Below are 17,688 nucleotides of genomic sequence, written 5' to 3' on the forward strand. Positions count from 1 at the left end.
ATATTATTTTATATTAGTTTCAAGTGTACAGCATATTGGTTAGACATTTATATAATTTAGGAAGCGATCCCCATATCTAGTACCACCTGGCATTATACATAGTTTTTACCATATTATTGAATATATTCCCTATACTTTATATCCCTATGACTATTTTGTAACTACCAATTTGTATTTCTTAAGATCTTCGCCTTTTTCACCCTGCCCCCAACACCATTTCCGTCTATCACCCTGATGGATCTAATACCTATCTGGCACCATATGTAGTTATTACAGTATTATTGACTATATTCTTTATGGTATACCCTACATCCCCATGAGTACGGTGTAACAACCAATTTGTACTAATTAATCTCTTCTCCTTTTCACCCATCCCTAACCCCCTCTCATCTTAAAGAAGTCCCTCTAAGATTCCTTGTAATACTGGTTTGGTGATGATGAACTCCTTTAGCTTTTTCTTGTCTGGGACAAGAAACATTGGGTAAAGTATTAAGTGAATTAGTACAATCAAATCTCAAGTTGCTAGAAGAGGTTATCAACACAAATTTAATTTAAATCCTTATCCTCAAATTCCATGAAGGCAAGTTTCATGGCTTAAACTACTTTATATCCTGGTCCTTTATATTCTTTACCTGTAATATTGTAGGAACTCAATATAAGTTTTTTGGATAAAGTAGTGATCTTTATTCTTGTTACTATAATAAATTTGCACTCAATGACTTCCAGCCAATGTCATGTATCCATGTAAACTATGTTTTATTAAAAACTTCTCAATACTTAGCACCCACCTATCAACAGATTATTTCAAGCCAAAAACCTGGAGTCATCCTTGATTTCTTCCTTTACTTCATCCTCCGTATCTGGTCCTTCACCAAACACCATCGATTGCACTTCCAAAATGTACCCCATCTCTGCCTGCCTCTTGCTATCTACTTCATTCATTTATCGTCTACTGCCTGGACAACTGCCAGAAGCAGATGCCACTGGTAGGAAGAACAGGTACAATCCAGAGTCCTGCTGTTCTCCTAGTCTCCATTTTTGTTTTTCTACAGCCCGTTCTCCAGGAAGAACCCGAATGATTTTTCTAATATAAATCAGGTTATGTGACTCCTCATAAAACCAGTCAGTAATTCATATTGAATTTAGAATCCAAGCTACACTTATCACAGCCAATAAGGCCTGTATGTTGTGGCCCATTTAGTGTTTCAGTCACTCAGTTCTGTTATCTGCACATCAGGCACCTTCTGCCGTGGGGCCACGGTCCTTGTTTCCTTTGCCTGAAGTCTCGTCCCCCACGTTATCTGTATGACAGGCCCTTTAGTTCTCAGTTCCAGTTGTCACCTCCTCAGAGATACCTTCTCTGATCAGTTCTTTCATAACACTGATTACAATCTGTCTGGTTTATTTAGTTGTTTATCATGCATTTCCTCCAGTAGAAGCACTGTGTCTCCCTCCTCCTCTCTCCGGAGTCCATCACAGTGCCTGACCCATAAAAGCCACATGTCATTGAAATCTAAGGTGTAATCAATTGTAGGATTCAGTATTATATTATGAGCCACCAAGAAAATAAAAATACTGCAGAGTAAACTATGACTCAATGCTGATGACTATCGATTGTAAGATAATCTTGACTTTTGAGATAATTAAGTTGAAAAAAATGCGTGCTTGAATTAAGGAAATGTGTAACTTGTTGAATAAATGAATGAATGTACTTTGCTTAATCATGATGACTTGTTTGCTAGTGATCTTTTCAGGAAATTATTCTGAGAAAGATAGACATGTAGAGGCCAAGAAATTGCATGGGTCGTGAATAGCATTTTATTATGAAAAAGAATATATTGCTAGTATGAAGAAGTGTGAGTAATTCAAAGGAGTGTATGAGTAATTATTCCAAACTGCCAATGACTAGCTTACCAGCAGTGATTAAAATTTTGTTGGTCCCGGGTGGGCCAGGAAACTTGAATTTTCAACAAACACTTCAAGAGACTCATGCAGTTGTCTAGGAAGTAGACTCAGGCCCTACCGTGTTTCCCCGAAAATAAGACCTAGCCGGACCATCAGTTCTAATGCGTCTTTTGGAGCAAAAATTTATATAAGACCTGGTCTTATGTTTTATTATAGTATATAAGACCTGGTATTATATTATATCATATTATATTATTTATTATACCTGGTCTTATATAAGACCGGGTCTTATATTAAAATTAAACAGGTCTTACATTAATTTTTGTTCCAAAAGACGCATTAGAGCTGATGGTCCAGCTAGGTCTTATTTTCGGGGAAACACAGTATACTATAAAAGGAGAGAAGACAGAAAAAGTGGGTACGGACATGGATTGGGAGAGTTAGCAATGGGAAGATGAGGGAATCTGATCATGGTGCTTCCATCTGTTTAATAAAATATGAGATCATTTGGCTCGGTACAGCGTAGTAGGGATTTTGGAGCTTTCAAAAAGAAGGTATATAGGCAAAGTGCAAAGAGAGGGAAAGCTTAAGGAAATTATGTGTTCTATGGAAATGGAATAGATTTGCAGGCAGATTTGAGAAATACCCAAGAAGAAGACAGGGTGCTTGGTTGGATGATAGAAGGTAATGAACAGCCTTGCTGAAGGGCTAACAAGGTAACCTGTTCCCTTAAGCTGCCTTGCGTTGTTCTGGTCCCTAAACAACATTCCATTTCTATAGACCTGACTGGTCCTGAAGGGCTGTGAAATTAATGCTTTCATTGTTATTATTTTTGTAGTTAGAATAAAGAAAAACTTATGTGAAGGAGGCCAGATTAAAACATTGACCTGGGAGTAAAAAATTCCGGCTCTTACTCCCTAACGTATGCTATACCCTGATAAACAAGAGCCACGAGAGATGGCCCAAAGTGAGCCTCTTCTGTGCGGAATGAAAATAAATTGTCTTTCACATGCTGAAAAAACAAAGTTTTCTATTTTCATAGGAACAGCGTCCGGACTCCTTAAGGTTTCACACTCTCTCATGTACTCTGGTCCCAGTTCTCTATAGTGCCTCATCTTCCTACCCTCACATTTGTGGTCCCTTCTTACTGCCTGTTTTTCAGTCCGTGGAAGGCTACATCTTTAAGTTAGTATGCATTTGTCTCAGTGGGGATGTGGGGAAAATACGGATATCTGTGCTGCAGTGTGCTGTGGCATCTTGCTCTAAAGGCCTCCAGGCCTTTGCCCGTGTCGTATCTTCTGTCTGCTTGAAACCCCTTCACCCTTGTTTGGCTAACTCCTACTAATCTTAAGATCTCACTTGAAACCTCACTTCTTCCAAGGAGCCTCTTGTGGGCTTCTTGTCCTCTCAAGTGTGGGCTTACCGAGTCTCCCCCATATCCTCCCTGACGCGGTACACTCACCGTGTCATACATGCTCGTCACCTTGTATCGTGCTGGCCACTGGACTGATTGATAAACACTTGCAAAGCTTCAGTGCCTAACCCAGTAGCTGGCTCAGAATCATGCTTCATAAATGTCAACAGGTTACAAGAGGAAACATTCATGAATTTATAAAATGTCTTATATACTTGATGAAGCCAGTTTCTAAATAATTTATCATAAAACACAAGATGGGGTATAATAACTTTATCATAACTCTGTAACAAGTGTGATAATAAAATCTGATTGTAACTATAGGAAGACTCATCAAAAAAAAGTAGAAAAATTGCTTTATTTGAAAAACCTCTCTGGACTGTGTTTTATGCGGTGGTAGCATAAAATTATGTAGCAATTTATGCTGTGAGCAGGTGGGCATTAATCAGGAATTTAATCTAAAGGCAGGCTCATTTCATTATCAGTTTGGCTCATGTCCTTTACTGGTGTTAAATATATTGTTCCCAAGCATCTTTCAGCCTGTAGCTTCTTAACTACCTTTCCTCAAGTCTGCCAGATAAACAGCAAAGTTAAAAGAAAAGCTACTGTGAGTTTAGGTTTTTTATTTTTTTAATTGCTCTTTGTAGTGATGTTTTTCTTTTCCCAAACCAGGTAGCTTTACTCCTTTCTTCCTTCAGTCTTCAAAGCACACTTTTTTCATTAAGTTCAGTGTGTTTTGCCTTCTCAGAATGTCGGTTTCACCCAAGTGAAAAAGAAATGGTTTAGCATTGTTTGGCATTTGGCGCTATCACTGCCTCCCTTTGCTATGTAACAGCGGACAAAAGAGATTATGCTAGCATGCACATAAAGAGGTATTGTTCACAATTTACAGAGAACATTCTAGGTACTCCTTATTTCAAAGTTTATTTTCTTTTTTCAAAATTTAGTTATGTCCACACTTTGTGCTTTGATCTTATATTGTAATCTTTAATGCTAGCCATATCTGACTTCCATACCAAATGCCAAATGTAGGATTCCAGTGTGTCCTTTTCCTCTCCTAATCTAACTCCGTGGTCCTTTGAAGAAATTCATTTTATAAATTACCGAAGTAGTAGCCAAATCTTATTAGAATTTTTTTCTTTACATTGCTGTGATTGGTTTAACCTTCTTACTTGGTATTGTGATTCTGATTAAGAACTATCATATGTTCTTTACATGGAAGAGTCAGGGAAAATAGAGTTAATTTTTGGCAATGATTTTTAAATTATTAGATATTGTATGTATATGTAATTTCAAAAGTTCCTTTTTGTCCTTTTCAAGTAGTTAAATGTGCTCAAAGTTTAATGCTGAGATACTCTTTAGTAAAGCTGAAAAATCTGAAACACCTTGCTATCCTGGCTGTTCCTTTAGTTGGCATACTGTCTAAATGCTGTCTCACCCTGGCCTTTCCAGAGGATGGGATGATAATTTGCTTCTTTGGTGAGCCTGTGGGTTAAGTCCATTTAAGTTCACAAATGTAATGATAGAGAATGCTGAAACACTCTATAACTCATTTTGGAAACATAATACAGTGATTAATTATTGTGTTACTGCTTAATATGGGAACCAAAGTAACTATGATTTATTATGTTAGGAGTCATGAAAAAATGACAGATCGTCCTTTACTATAGTCATTAAATAAAGAAAAAAAGATGTAATAACCAATATAATAACCAAAGCTTTTTGTTTTCTCTCCTATCTGTTCTTTCACACAGGTACAAGTTGGCCAAGTAGAAATCAAATGCCCTATCACAGAATGTTTTGAATTCCTAGAAGAAGCAACGGTGATCTATAACTTAACTCATGAAGACTCCATCAAATATAAGTACTTCTTGGAACTTGGTCGTATTGATTCCAGCACCAAGCCATGTCCTCAGTGCAAGCACTTTACAACCTTCAAGAAAAAAGGACATATTCCCACCCCTTCCAGATCAGAAAGCAAATACAAAGTAAGCATGTTCACCAGAGTTGTGGGTTAGATGTCACATGATGGGAGCAGCCAAATTAGGCCAACTTGTGGTGGGCATTAAGTGGGCTTCCTTCCCTTACTGGAGTCGAAGGTGAGTATATGTTGGCTATGATTCTGAAAATATATGGCTTCGGGAGGCTGATGAAAGGACAGCACTCTTGAGGACTTAATTCAAGTTTTTCTTTGACTTTAAGCATGTTTCAGATTCATCTCATAACCTAATTAAAAGGCTAATCTTTAAAGTAATTGTCATTACTATTACTAAATATTAAATAAGTACTAAGACTTTTTTTTTTTAATTTAGTATAAGCTTGACTTTTTTGGTAGACCCAGTGTGAGTCCCTGTGGGCTGTGTCTATCATACGTGAAAACAGTATAAAATACCATTTATTCATTTATTCAGCAAATACAAGATGCCAGTATGTGCTAGGCATTGTGCTAAGTTTCAGGGATACAGAAGCATATATGATATAGTCCTTGGTCCAAAAATGTGTAATGAAGGTGAGAGAGATACATGTTCTAAAATGACAGTTCCATATGAGTAGTCAAAAAACAAAAACAAAAAAACCAATACACTTGTGCTTTGAGACATTGACAGAGGAGTTAAGGATAGGATGTCAGGAAAGGCTTCGTAGAGAAGATGCATTTTTGGTGTGTGTGTGTTTTTTTGTGTGTGTGTTTTTGTTTTTTTTGTTTTTGTTTTTCCCAGCCAGATAAACAATGGAGAACATTTCAGAGCAAGAGATGAGTCAGTGCTCAGGCCCATGTTAAAAGGAAGTGTTTGGTAGCGTTAGTGGGGACAGATTAGGCAGGTAGTTAAGAGCAGATCATGTTGACTCTTTGAGGCTGTGCTCAGAAGTTTGAACTGAATTCTGTAGGCATACAGAAAGTTAATTCTGGCAGCGTTAGCCTAGAGGACGTCACAGGAGGGCAAGGCTAAAAGGTAGGGAAACCTAAGGCAGCAACTATGGGAGCAAATCATTGATTTATAACCCTGGCTGTGCATTCGAATCACCTGGAGAGCTTCCAGACACCCCAGTGCCCCAGAACAATTGTCTGGCAAATTTTTGAGCCTCCCTGGGTGACTCTAATATGCAGCCGAATTGGGAACCTTTGCAGTAAATGAAGTGGAAAAATGATGAGGCGTGTGGCAGTAGTTTTCATCCTTGTCATTACAGCAGAATGGCAGGATGAAGTGGTTTCAAAGGCTGTTTGAAGTCATCTCCATTTCAGGTAAGTTTTTGCCCATGTTCATGTCTTGGAAGCAGTGGTTACTACATTATTCATTCTGTAGCTTTGAGGGCACCATGATTTAGCAAGTGTTTCCTCTACCATTGCAATGATGAGCTAGATTAGGTTAGTCAAAGCTTCTTAATGAGTATTGATCTTTGAAATTGCTTGACTCTCACAGTTAATTTTTTTTTATTTACTATTTTTATGCAGGCTAGTCTCTTTAAGGCATAACTATCAAGAAACACTCCCCCTTTTTTTCTTCTCTAAAAAGTGCATTTTTGAGGTTACAAAATTGTATAACAAAATAATACCCTCACAGTGATTTTGAATGCTCACTTAGCAAAAGAATACTTTTGTTTGTATATTCTTTGGATATTTTAATTTATTTTTATTCAGTTATTGATGTTATCAGAAATTACTAGTTTTCAGAGGACTTGTTATTCCATAACTTTGGATATTTTATTTGCTCCTAAATGATGTTTAGAATTATATATTATACATATAGTTTATATATTATATATGTTTATATAATTTATACATAAACTCAGACTATACTATTCTGGAATTTTGTGTTAATTAAAGCATGTGTATATAATTGACTAAAAGTGAAAATAATTTTAAACAATCTTGTTCTTATGAAATGGGTGAAAGGACGTGTAATTTAAGGTGCATTTATAACAATAGTGAAATGTTATAGATCTCATTTCATCCAAAATCACCAGATTTTGTTGTGTTGAGTATATTTTATCACAATGCATGTGTATTAAGAGTAAAATATGGACAATTTGAAAAATATAATATTTATATAATTCTGAGTGAACCTAGGGCATCCTGATAACATTTCCCAATGTCAGGCTTCCTCCAATGTCTACCAATTGCGTTGTAGGTAAGAAGAGATGTAGGGAGCAAATGGATCAAAATCTCAAATCTAATAAGCTCGGATTTTTACTTTTGATGAGCAAAGGAGAAGGAAATTTGCTTTGGGAAGATGAGGAATTCAATACAAAAAAAATGTTATTGATTTCTGAAGCAGTTAAAATTCGTGGGAATGGGTGAGCTACGAAAATCTCAGTATAAAGTGAAACTGTTAAGCAACTTTTAAGAAATATAAAGTTACCACATAATTGGAGCATGACTTTGGTTGTTACTCTTCTTTACTCTTGTAGAAGAGAAGATCTATAATAGAAAAGATAAATAATCCCTCTGTTCTATATTGTACAAAGTCCTAGGGCTAATTCAAACAATTCCTGAAGCAATGATTTTTACTATTTAGTATAATGTTTATATAGCATTTTTCATCATGAAACTCCAAGCTCTTATGTTAACATAAATTACCTGATTTACATGCTCTACCTGTCTGGATATTATGAGTGGAGACATGAATACTCCAGCAAACCAACTGTGACATTCATGATTACAGCAGCACCCTAAACTTGAGACTAATATCTTCACTCTTTGTGGTGAACAAATGAATGATTTTTAGGTTTGCTGTATTTTTTTTTTAATTCCATTTCCCCAATAACAGAACCCACTTCCAAATTGGTGTGATTTATCATAACTTTAAGAGGGCTGAATTCAAGTAGTCAAATGCATATTATTCAAATGCAATAAATTGAGTCGTAAGGCAACCGAAATGGGGGGTTACTAATAATGTGTAACATGTCTGAACAATTTAAAATCTCTTTATATTTACAGCCTAAAGTGGGTTTTGTATCTATTTATAAAACCCTTGTAATGTATATTATTCTTTTTCAATCATTGAGTTACAGTATCTTGATCAAAGATGTCACTCCTTGAGCATTTATTATGGCTTCTGCTGTCAATTCAGAAGCACTTAACATACTACGTTAGGACTGCTTGAAAATATCACAGCTGTTTCATAGCAGGTAATACATTTGAGAGCATCTCACATGAAATTTGAGATCTAAAATATCATATTTGGAGATTTCAGTTTGAATAGGTTTTTGTAAATAACCACTTGTTAAATTTTTTATATACTCAGCAGATGTAAAAGGGGTAAAACAGAACATATCAGCCAGCAGTTACAAGAACTCTTAAGTGCCAGTTTATCCTTCTAGGCCCTCACTTACCATCTCCCTTCCAGCAAAAGTTTGAGTAAATAGAGCTTTTCATTATGCTCTGCACTCTGTCAAACTCATACTATATCAAATAGAACCAGTGCATTCCTAAACTGAGGGATTTACATTGCGACAACCTTGCCTTTGGTCACATCTAGTCTTTTTCATTCATAATATTTATCTTCTTAACTCTGTAACTCTTTCCAAAAAGTTATACCATTCCATTTCTACAAGGTGGATTTCAGCTTCCAATTTGAAATCTAATTTCTAATCTAAACAGCTCCTATAATTTATTAATACAACTCCAACTGCATGTCAATATAGGGAACAAGTTGGTGGTGGGAAAATAAAGATGTTGAAGTAATGGCTTTAATGGCACTCATTTGATGCCTGAAGATAGACCCATTACCAGCACCTGAAGTTTTTTCTCCGTAGCAATTATCATCTGGGATTCTGTGGTGTATTTGTGTGGTTATTTGTTTACAGTTTCTCTTTCTCACTCGTCTCTTAGGAGGCCAGGCCCACGCTTGCATATTGCTGATAACCTGTATCAAGCACTATGTCTGACAGAGTATGTTCTCAAAATACATTCGTTGAAGGAAATAATAAATGGGCCAATGCACAAATAATAATGTGTACTGTAATAAATGTGAATGGAAAATGCTGGTAGCACAGGAGAGATTGGGAAAGCTTCATTAAAGAATATACACATTAAACTAAGCCTTGAATTTTTGAATTTGCCACGCTGGAAAAGGTAGGTCAGAGCATTGGCTTCAAACTAGATTTAAACTCTCAGCCTTCCACATACTAGCTCTGTAACCTTGGATACAGTTTCCACATCTTTCAGTGGTGACTGCGGGTAGTAACAGTACCTGTCATAAGAGTATAGTAAGGATTCAACAAAATCACACATACAAAGTGTTCAGCGCCCTGTCTGATACATCCTAAGTGCTCAAAACATGCTACAAATTATTATGCTGTGCTAATTTTTGGCAAGGGCAGCAGAATGAGCGACCCTGGGTTATTGGGAAGGGAATGGAAGAGTCAAAAAGAATAGAGGCAGAATAAAAGATTGGGTGACTGACACATGATGTGAATAAAGGAGGAATGAAAATTGACTGTGTCTTGAGGAAGACGACTGAGTTTGGGGAGTGGAAAACTAGTTTAAAGTGTGTTGATAATGTTAAGTTTGAAGACCCTTTTAGGCATCAAAGAGATTCTTATGCTCAGCAGTGATCTTTTGGAAAGAATTAACATTTGAGGGGGTGGGGGTGGTGGTCATTGAATTCACAGAAATGAAGAAAAGGATATTTGGAGAAGTAGGGAAAGTTAGTTTTTCATGGAAGAGAGGAGAGGATTGAAAATGATTAAATGTAGTTATTTTCCTTCCAGGAGTTGTACTGAGATATGGGGCAGTTCTAGGTTTCCTTCTTATTTCCAAGTGTCAACCAAGAAATGGTCCCCCTTTTCATATTGCTTTGGAGTGAGTTGAAGAGCATGCATAAATCAACACAGGGAATATGTTATAAGAGAAGGAATTCTATTTATGGTTTCCTTCAGGCGAAACTAGTAATAAACCCCACTCTTCCCACAAATATCAAGGAAAACTGATAACTCACAGAATGGTGATTTGACTCATCATAAGGTAAAAGAAAAAACGCCAATAAAATATCCTGGGGAAACTTCCTCTTACCTTATATGTTTAGCATTCTTTTTTCTCTCTTGTAATTATAAACCCTCTGGGTAGAAATCACATTTTATAAAACTGCACAAATACATTATATCCTCATGTAGTAAAAGAGCTTTTCTAAGGTCTTTGAAGATATAATCAAATCAATGGGTTTGTTATTCCTAATTGGTGTACTTTAAAATGTGCTTAGGTGAAAGGCTGGGATTTGGGTAATACTCAGTTTTACCCTATTCCTCTGTCTATTATTGAACCATCTCTGACCTGTGCTGTACTCCAGAAAGTTGCCTCTTTGGACTGCTTCTCCAGATTCCTTACCATCCTAATTTCTGTTTGGGTTTTGCCACGGGTTGGCATTGGCAGAAGACAGGAGGGTGGAGGGGGAGAATGGTAGATGCTTTACTTCTTCACTCCCTTCCTAATTCAGTGCAAAGTTCTGGCAATGCTTGTGTCCCTCCATGACTGCAGCTTCTGTCTAGGTGGCCCCTCCCTCATGTTTATAATTCTCACAGGGCTCCAGAAATTTCTTTCCTCCCTTATTTCTTTGGTCCTAGGGATGGCAATGACTTTCCACTCTTTCTGTCTCTGGGGGCCTGTCAATCCTCTGTTCAAATCCCGGCTGCACTTCTTCAGTGGTGCTTCCAATAAATAATTTTCATTAACAAGCAGATAGATAGATAGATAGATAGATAGATAGATAGATAGATAGATAGATGAATTAATGAATGGTGTTTAAATTTCCATCTAGTAAAGATGTTTTGAGAATTTTTTCCATGTATAAAAATGTTTAAAGCTTTCCCATGAAAGTTCAATTAGCATGTTGCTTTGCTCTTTGGTTTTTTTCTGACACCATCACTTTAAGTTGACAGTGTTTACAAATTAAGAATCAGATTGTGCCTCAGCCTTGCAAGATCAGTTTAGTTTATGACAGACACTGTTTTCTCTTGGCATTAATGCATCATTGATGTCAGGAGCCAATAAAAACAAGTGTATTTCCTGGAATGATTGCTGCTAGCATAGATTTGTGAGGGAGAGAAAGATGAAATCGTCTAGCCCAGTTTAATGAAGCCAGCTTAAACAAAGGGTGTGTTATACATGTTACCTTTGAAAAATGTGTAACACTCATCTGTGACGCAGGCCTACTAAATTGTATTAGTATGAATTTCTCCCTCTGGTTACTAGTGACATGCTTTGCTACAGTTCTTTGCTGCTTTCTTGATGCATAAATTAGCCATAATACTTTATAGAGTCTTTACTTGTTTGAACTTCTAACAACAAAAGCCAAATATTGGAATTCATTTGATATTTTAGCCTAGATCTAATGATTAAAAAAAAACAACACTAAAATAATTGTCATAATCAAGGCTCACAGCTCCCATAAACGGACCTGCAATGGGACTGAGAACTGTATGTTTTTTTCACTTCATCACCTCATCCCTTGGATCTTTAGCACCAGGTACAAGTGAAGAATCATTTCTCTCTGCTGAACTGCTGAGTAGTGAGTAAAAGTCAACAAGTCCGGTGCTCCCTATAAAGTGGTCTGGAAGATGTCAGGACTGCGTTTCTCATCTACCATGTACCTTGCCACATTTACCCTCTCACGTCTGTAAGGGAACGTAATGCAGTAGTCAACATGAGCATGAATCCTTTCTACAAAATGTCTCCCAGTTGGCCTTTCAGACAGATTCAACACTTCCATTGTTAAGGAACTTGCTGCTTAGAGAATCATTCCCTTTCGTGTTGAAAGAATTCTTTGTGACCTTAGGGCTGAGATCTGTCATTCTCCTGCTTTCACCTAATGGTCCCAGAAAATATGCCTATTTCCTCATATGACTATGTAATTAGATGGCCTTCCTACTACTTCCTGGGGGTATCTCTGGGAGACGTTAGCCTTATTCTATTGTGTTCAGAATAGAGTATCCTATTGAAAGCAGGATGATGCCACACTTTGGCTAGTGAGTTTGGGCTGCACAGCTCAGGGCAGAATCTTCTAGTACCCTGTATATTCATCTATGAAGAGGTGGGTCCTAAGACAAGAAATAGACTCAGACAGAGACTTCTCTGGGCCTTGCTTTTGAGATTTAGAGGAAGACTCTATAAAAAAGGTCTTTTCAGGCAGTAGAAGCAAGATGGATTGGTATGAAACTGGATTTTCAAATTGGGGAGAGAGGACTTTTTTCAAAGGATAAAACCCATATTTCTTAAACTCTGACATGCTACCCTAGAAGACCATGCCACTCAGATGGAAAAGAAAAGCTAGTACTGAAATGAAAAGCTAGTACTGTGTAATAAATAGCGAGTGGCTTATGTCAAAGGAGCCTGGAAACCAATATGAAGGAGGTGGGTAAGGTGATTTACATGAGTAACTACTGTATCTCCATATAGGTTATCTTGTCATGTGTTACTGTTTTTGTCCCCATTTGGTCCCCAATCTTTAAGAAACTTTCCGTTTCATTTTCCGGTTTAGTTTCTGTTATGCTTTGAAAAATTAAGGGAAGTGTTGCTTGGCCACATTTGGACTGTGATCAGGGAGCAGTGCTTCATGAAGCCCATGTGTTACTGGCACTAAATTCAGGGAGAAATCCCCAAGTAGGAGGTAAAATCTTAGGGAATAAGAATCAAGTGAAAAACAAACAAACAAAACAAACTCATAGATACAGAGAACATTGGTGGTTACCCAAAGGGAAGTGGGTTAGTGATGGAGGAGGGGGTGGCAAAATGGTGAAGGGTGTCAATTTTATGGTGAAGGTTTTTGGGGGTGATCACTTTGTAGTGTATACAGATGTCAAATCACAATTTTGTACAACTGAAACCTACCAATTTTACCTCAATAAAAAAAATCAAGGTGAGAAGTCAAACCACGTTTTCCCATTTGGAGAGTCTCTACTGCCATTGCTGCTTTAGGATATGATCTAGGGTAGGAGATAGTGCTTCCTTGAAAGTATTTGCAGCCATGCATCAAATACTTCTTTACTCATCTCTGTAATACCCTGCATTTCTTCAGAATCTTCTCCTCTTCAAGAAAACCATATAAGATGTTACAAAACTTTTTATAACTATGAGATCCCCATATTATTTGCATATTGATTATTTAGAACATAATCCTAGTCTGACAGCCATAAGTTTTACATGTTTCACATAAGGTGTTTCTGGACCACGGTGTATTTTGAGAGACACATCAGGAATAAAGGAATATTAATGTAAGAGTAATTGGACCCGGTTTGGGGGCACTTTGGCAAGGCTCAGGGTCAAGACAGCTGAAGTGACATCTCTGGGCTACACTGGAACACTTGCTATTTCCCCAATGCACCATGTGATCTCAGGCCTCTGTGGAGGGGTAGGCTGGGACCTCTTCCAGAAGTGCCACCCCATCAGTTGTCCCAGTGACCTTCCACTTTTATTTCAAGGTCACATTCTCTCCAACCTCTACCCTCCAGCATTCCCTGAAACACCTTTCCCATGGGACCCACTTGTCTAAGCTTCTACTCTAGCAGTTATTACATGGTTTTATACCTCTCTGGGTTTATATATATCTGCCTTCTATAAATTCCTTGAGGATAAGAATTGTAATTCCTTTCTATGTGCCTAAAATCAGTATACTCAGTATCTGCTACTTGAAGGTGTTTAATAAATATTTGTTGAATGAGCAAACGAATTGTGAATATGTTTTATTATTATTTGTCTTCATCTGAAGTTCTAATAAAGCAAATTGTTCTTGAAAAACTGAGTTAGCTTATATTTGCAAGCTACATTTACATGTGGATGTTGTCTAATATTTTGAGTTTGATAAGTAATGATTTTGTGATTTATTTAAAATAGTTATGTATATAGGAGTATATAGAATTTAGCCAGAAAAGACTTATCTGGGGTATTATTTGGTTCTGGACTCTTATTATTTTATGAGTTTTTCTTTATTTGGCATGACGAACTTGATGAACTGTCAAGAGAAAAATACCATTTACTTAGGAAATGTGGGTTGGTTTAACTTGTCATCTGAGTGTTATTGTAGCCTTGATTTCTGGAAAAACTAAGGGAATTCAAAAGTTAAAAATATAATATAAAGTCCTTTTATCTTTCATGGATTCTGAGACAAGTTAATCAAGATTCCTAACTCTGATTAGTTTATTCTTGAAATACTTGCAGCCTTGCTTCTTGTAGAAGACTTTACACATTAATCATTATGCTCAGTAAAATGTCATGTGGATAAAATATTTACTAAACCTCATCTGCTAATCTAAGAAGTAATGATATCATCTCAGTCACTGGTCATAAATTAGATATATTGGTTTTCTCTAAAGTCATTTAATATTAGCCAATGTGCAGTATTGGCTATATGCAAAATAATTCATTTTAGGAGTAATTTACTGAGTACCTACCATGTGCCAGAAGCTCTGTGTTACTTAATTCAGGAAACACAGGATGAGGGAGACACAGCCTTTGCCTGCAGTGAACTTGCAGGCTGTTAGGGAGATTAAACATCTCCATGTTCTATAAGACAGATACTGAATCTGGTTGGGAGGAACAGGGAGGACATCTTGAAACAAGTAGCATTTGATCTGGGTAAGATTTCAGTAGACAGATTGTATTAATTGGACTTTCTCCAACTATAAGAAGCAGAGATGTGCTCTGTCTCAAGCTACCTCAGTTAATGAGGTTCACTGTAAGGCTGCACAGGAAGTAGGAAGGACAGGGAAGCAGGGTCAGCAGCCACCCAGACAGGCCTTCCAGAGAATCCAGCACAAAGTCTGGTAGAATGAGAGCTCATTTATCGTCTCACTAGGCGTGAATGTCTGTTGTTTCTTTCCCTGTTATCTGCATTGTGGTGACTCAGCTCTTCTCTGTCTTTGCCTCCACAGCAAAGGTATATATGTATCCCCATTTCATTCCTCAAGAGGGAAAGTCAGACTTTGCTAATCTCTATTCTACAATAAGCACCCTGCTGCACAAAGCTCATGCCAGCCACCTCAGACTGCTTGCCAGACAGTGGATACCTGTTTTTGGCTTAGGGACTCATCCCTGGTGTAAATCAGGTGCCAAGGAAATGGGGTCCTCTGGTATAGAGCAGTGCTTCTCAAACTTCAGCATGTCTATGAATCATCGAGGGGGTGGGTGGTGGGGGCGTTGTGAAAATGCAGACTCTGATTCAGTAGGTCTGGGTGTGACGTGAATTCTTTGTTTCCTTTAAGCTCCCGGATGACGCTGGTGTTGCTACTCCTATGACCACACTTTGAGTAGCAAGGATAGAGCATGGTGACCTGTGTGAATATAATTAATCAGAAGGCAGGCACTCTGTATGGGAGGTCTGTGGTTGTGAGATGGCATTTCATGTGGAGGAATAAATATAAATAAAGGAATGGTTGTCTGTATGTGTTTTCTATAAGGCCAATTGTGAATATGATTAAGGTCCAAATGAAGAAGCCATCGTCAGATCAAATAGTACTTAGACAATTCAAGTGCAGTTTCTGAATAGCAAGATTATTGGGGTCAGCTCTTCGTCCTTGTGTTATTTTAATCCAAAGCAAAGCAACAGTTTTAATGTTTCCGGTGAGAAACAGGAAGCAGTTGGGTCTGGGTTTAAATTATTCATCTTCACATGAGAGTTTGCTGCCAAACTGTTTGCACAGTTTGCCCTCAAGTCTGCGCCGATGGGGAGAGCTGGCTCTGCAGTAGGACCTGGTTGTTCATTATGAGGAGTGGAGAGCCAGAGTCCTGGGTATGGACACCAAGTATTGGACGTTTGTTATCATTCTCATTTACTTTAGGAGGATCACACGTTTGTACTGTATTCATTAGAGATCCACAGATGTGATAATTCAGAATTTGGCCACAAAGACCCTTGAACCAGTGTATTGTCTGATATCCATAGAGTTAGTTTCAAAGCACCGGTACATGTATTCTTCTTTTCATTTCATAAATATGATCTAAGACTGACTGATTAAAAATCAAAGTTTTGTTTTCTGACGATGCTAGAGTCTAGTTATTTAGAATTATGAGTAATGTCTAAAAGAAGAGAACTGAGTTAAGTATTCAGATCTTTCTGACATAATGGCAGATGGGTGAGGATAAGCAAAGTCTTCTGATGTCTTCCCCAGTTCATTTATTATGTTAGGAAATTACATTCACTTAGGCCCCATGTAATATTTATATCAATTTTTCATGTTTCAAGGACACAAGGGAATGATCATTTTATATTCTATTATTGGGAGGTCACCTACTTTAACTCAGTCTTACTTTTAAAATGACTTATTTTCCCCTTAAATATTAGAAAAGGCAAAAATGGTTATTTTAAGTGACTGATTAATAATGTCCCATAAAACACACACACACACACACACACACACACACACACACACACACACACAGAAGGATTATCCTAATTTATGGGAATAAAATCTTGAAAGAGTTTTTCAAGGTTCACCTTATGTTAATAATCATGTAAATTTCTGACTTACTAAATAGTTTAACCACATGACCTTCTTTGGCTTCTACATTTTGGTTTGCATTTGTCAAATTAAAAATGCTGTTTAGTATGAAGAAGAGTTTTGGCACGGTGAAAAGAATGCTGGCTTTGGAGCCAGACAGACTTTGTTTAAATGTATTCTTAACACATACTTGCTATGCTACTTTTGGCAAGTTTTTTAATCTCTGTGAGCCTTAGTTTCCTCATCTGTAAACTTGTGATGTTTATACCTACTTTGCAGCATTATTTTGTTGATAAAACTGAGTAATGCTTGTAATATAGCAGTACAAATATTACCATATAACAATTTCAACAAATAAATAAACATGAAGACTTAAAAATTTTATGACAAAATATTATTTTGTTTTGATATAAATTAAAAGCAAACGTACTTTTGTTACTTCATATTTGCCTAGGAAGAACTATCTATTCTTGACATAAGTGAAAACTGCAGTGCTTTTTTGAGTTATAAATCAAAGAATTGTTATTACAATTGGCACTCAGTTAATGTATATATTGGAACGACCATTGTCCAAAATGTAGTTTTCCAAAAAAGTAAGTAGTGATATTGTATAGTTTACCAAAAGAAATTCTAACTGATCTTCAAAATGTAGTCAGTAAATTCACTCATACTACGGTAAAGTCATATGCAAGAGCACAGAGAACAGTCAGTTATCAATGTTGTTCATAGTGAGACATTTTATTAATTCACTTTAATCAAACAAGGATAAAAAAAATTAAGTTATCCCCTTAGGTGTTTAGAGAGTGAGGACCAGAAATCCTGTGTGAGGATGGAATACTCCACTGTCGTTTAAAATTAAGGAAGTCAGATAAAATATATCCCATGTCAAATGGAAGAAAAATACTTTCAATGAACATACAAACACATTCTCACATACACCG

The 17,688-nt window shown here is 37.0% G+C and overlaps 1 protein-coding gene across 2 annotated transcripts in view; it reads left to right on the forward strand.

Annotated features, from left to right (window-relative positions):
- The window catches only part of RNF217 (ring finger protein 217), a 119,595-nt gene that overhangs the window by 72,273 nt on the left and 29,634 nt on the right, over nt 1-17,688 (forward strand). For both annotated transcript variants that reach the window (XM_033100960.1, XM_033100951.1), the window contains exon 2: nt 5,074-5,307. In XM_033100960.1, the coding sequence (XP_032956851.1) occupies nt 5,074-5,307 (234 nt within the window). The remainder of the gene's footprint in view (nt 1-5,073; nt 5,308-17,688) is intronic.

This window comes from Rhinolophus ferrumequinum, chromosome 3, assembly GCF_004115265.2.
Source record: "Rhinolophus ferrumequinum isolate MPI-CBG mRhiFer1 chromosome 3, mRhiFer1_v1.p, whole genome shotgun sequence".
Classification (NCBI taxonomy): Eukaryota; Metazoa; Chordata; class Mammalia; order Chiroptera; family Rhinolophidae; genus Rhinolophus; species Rhinolophus ferrumequinum.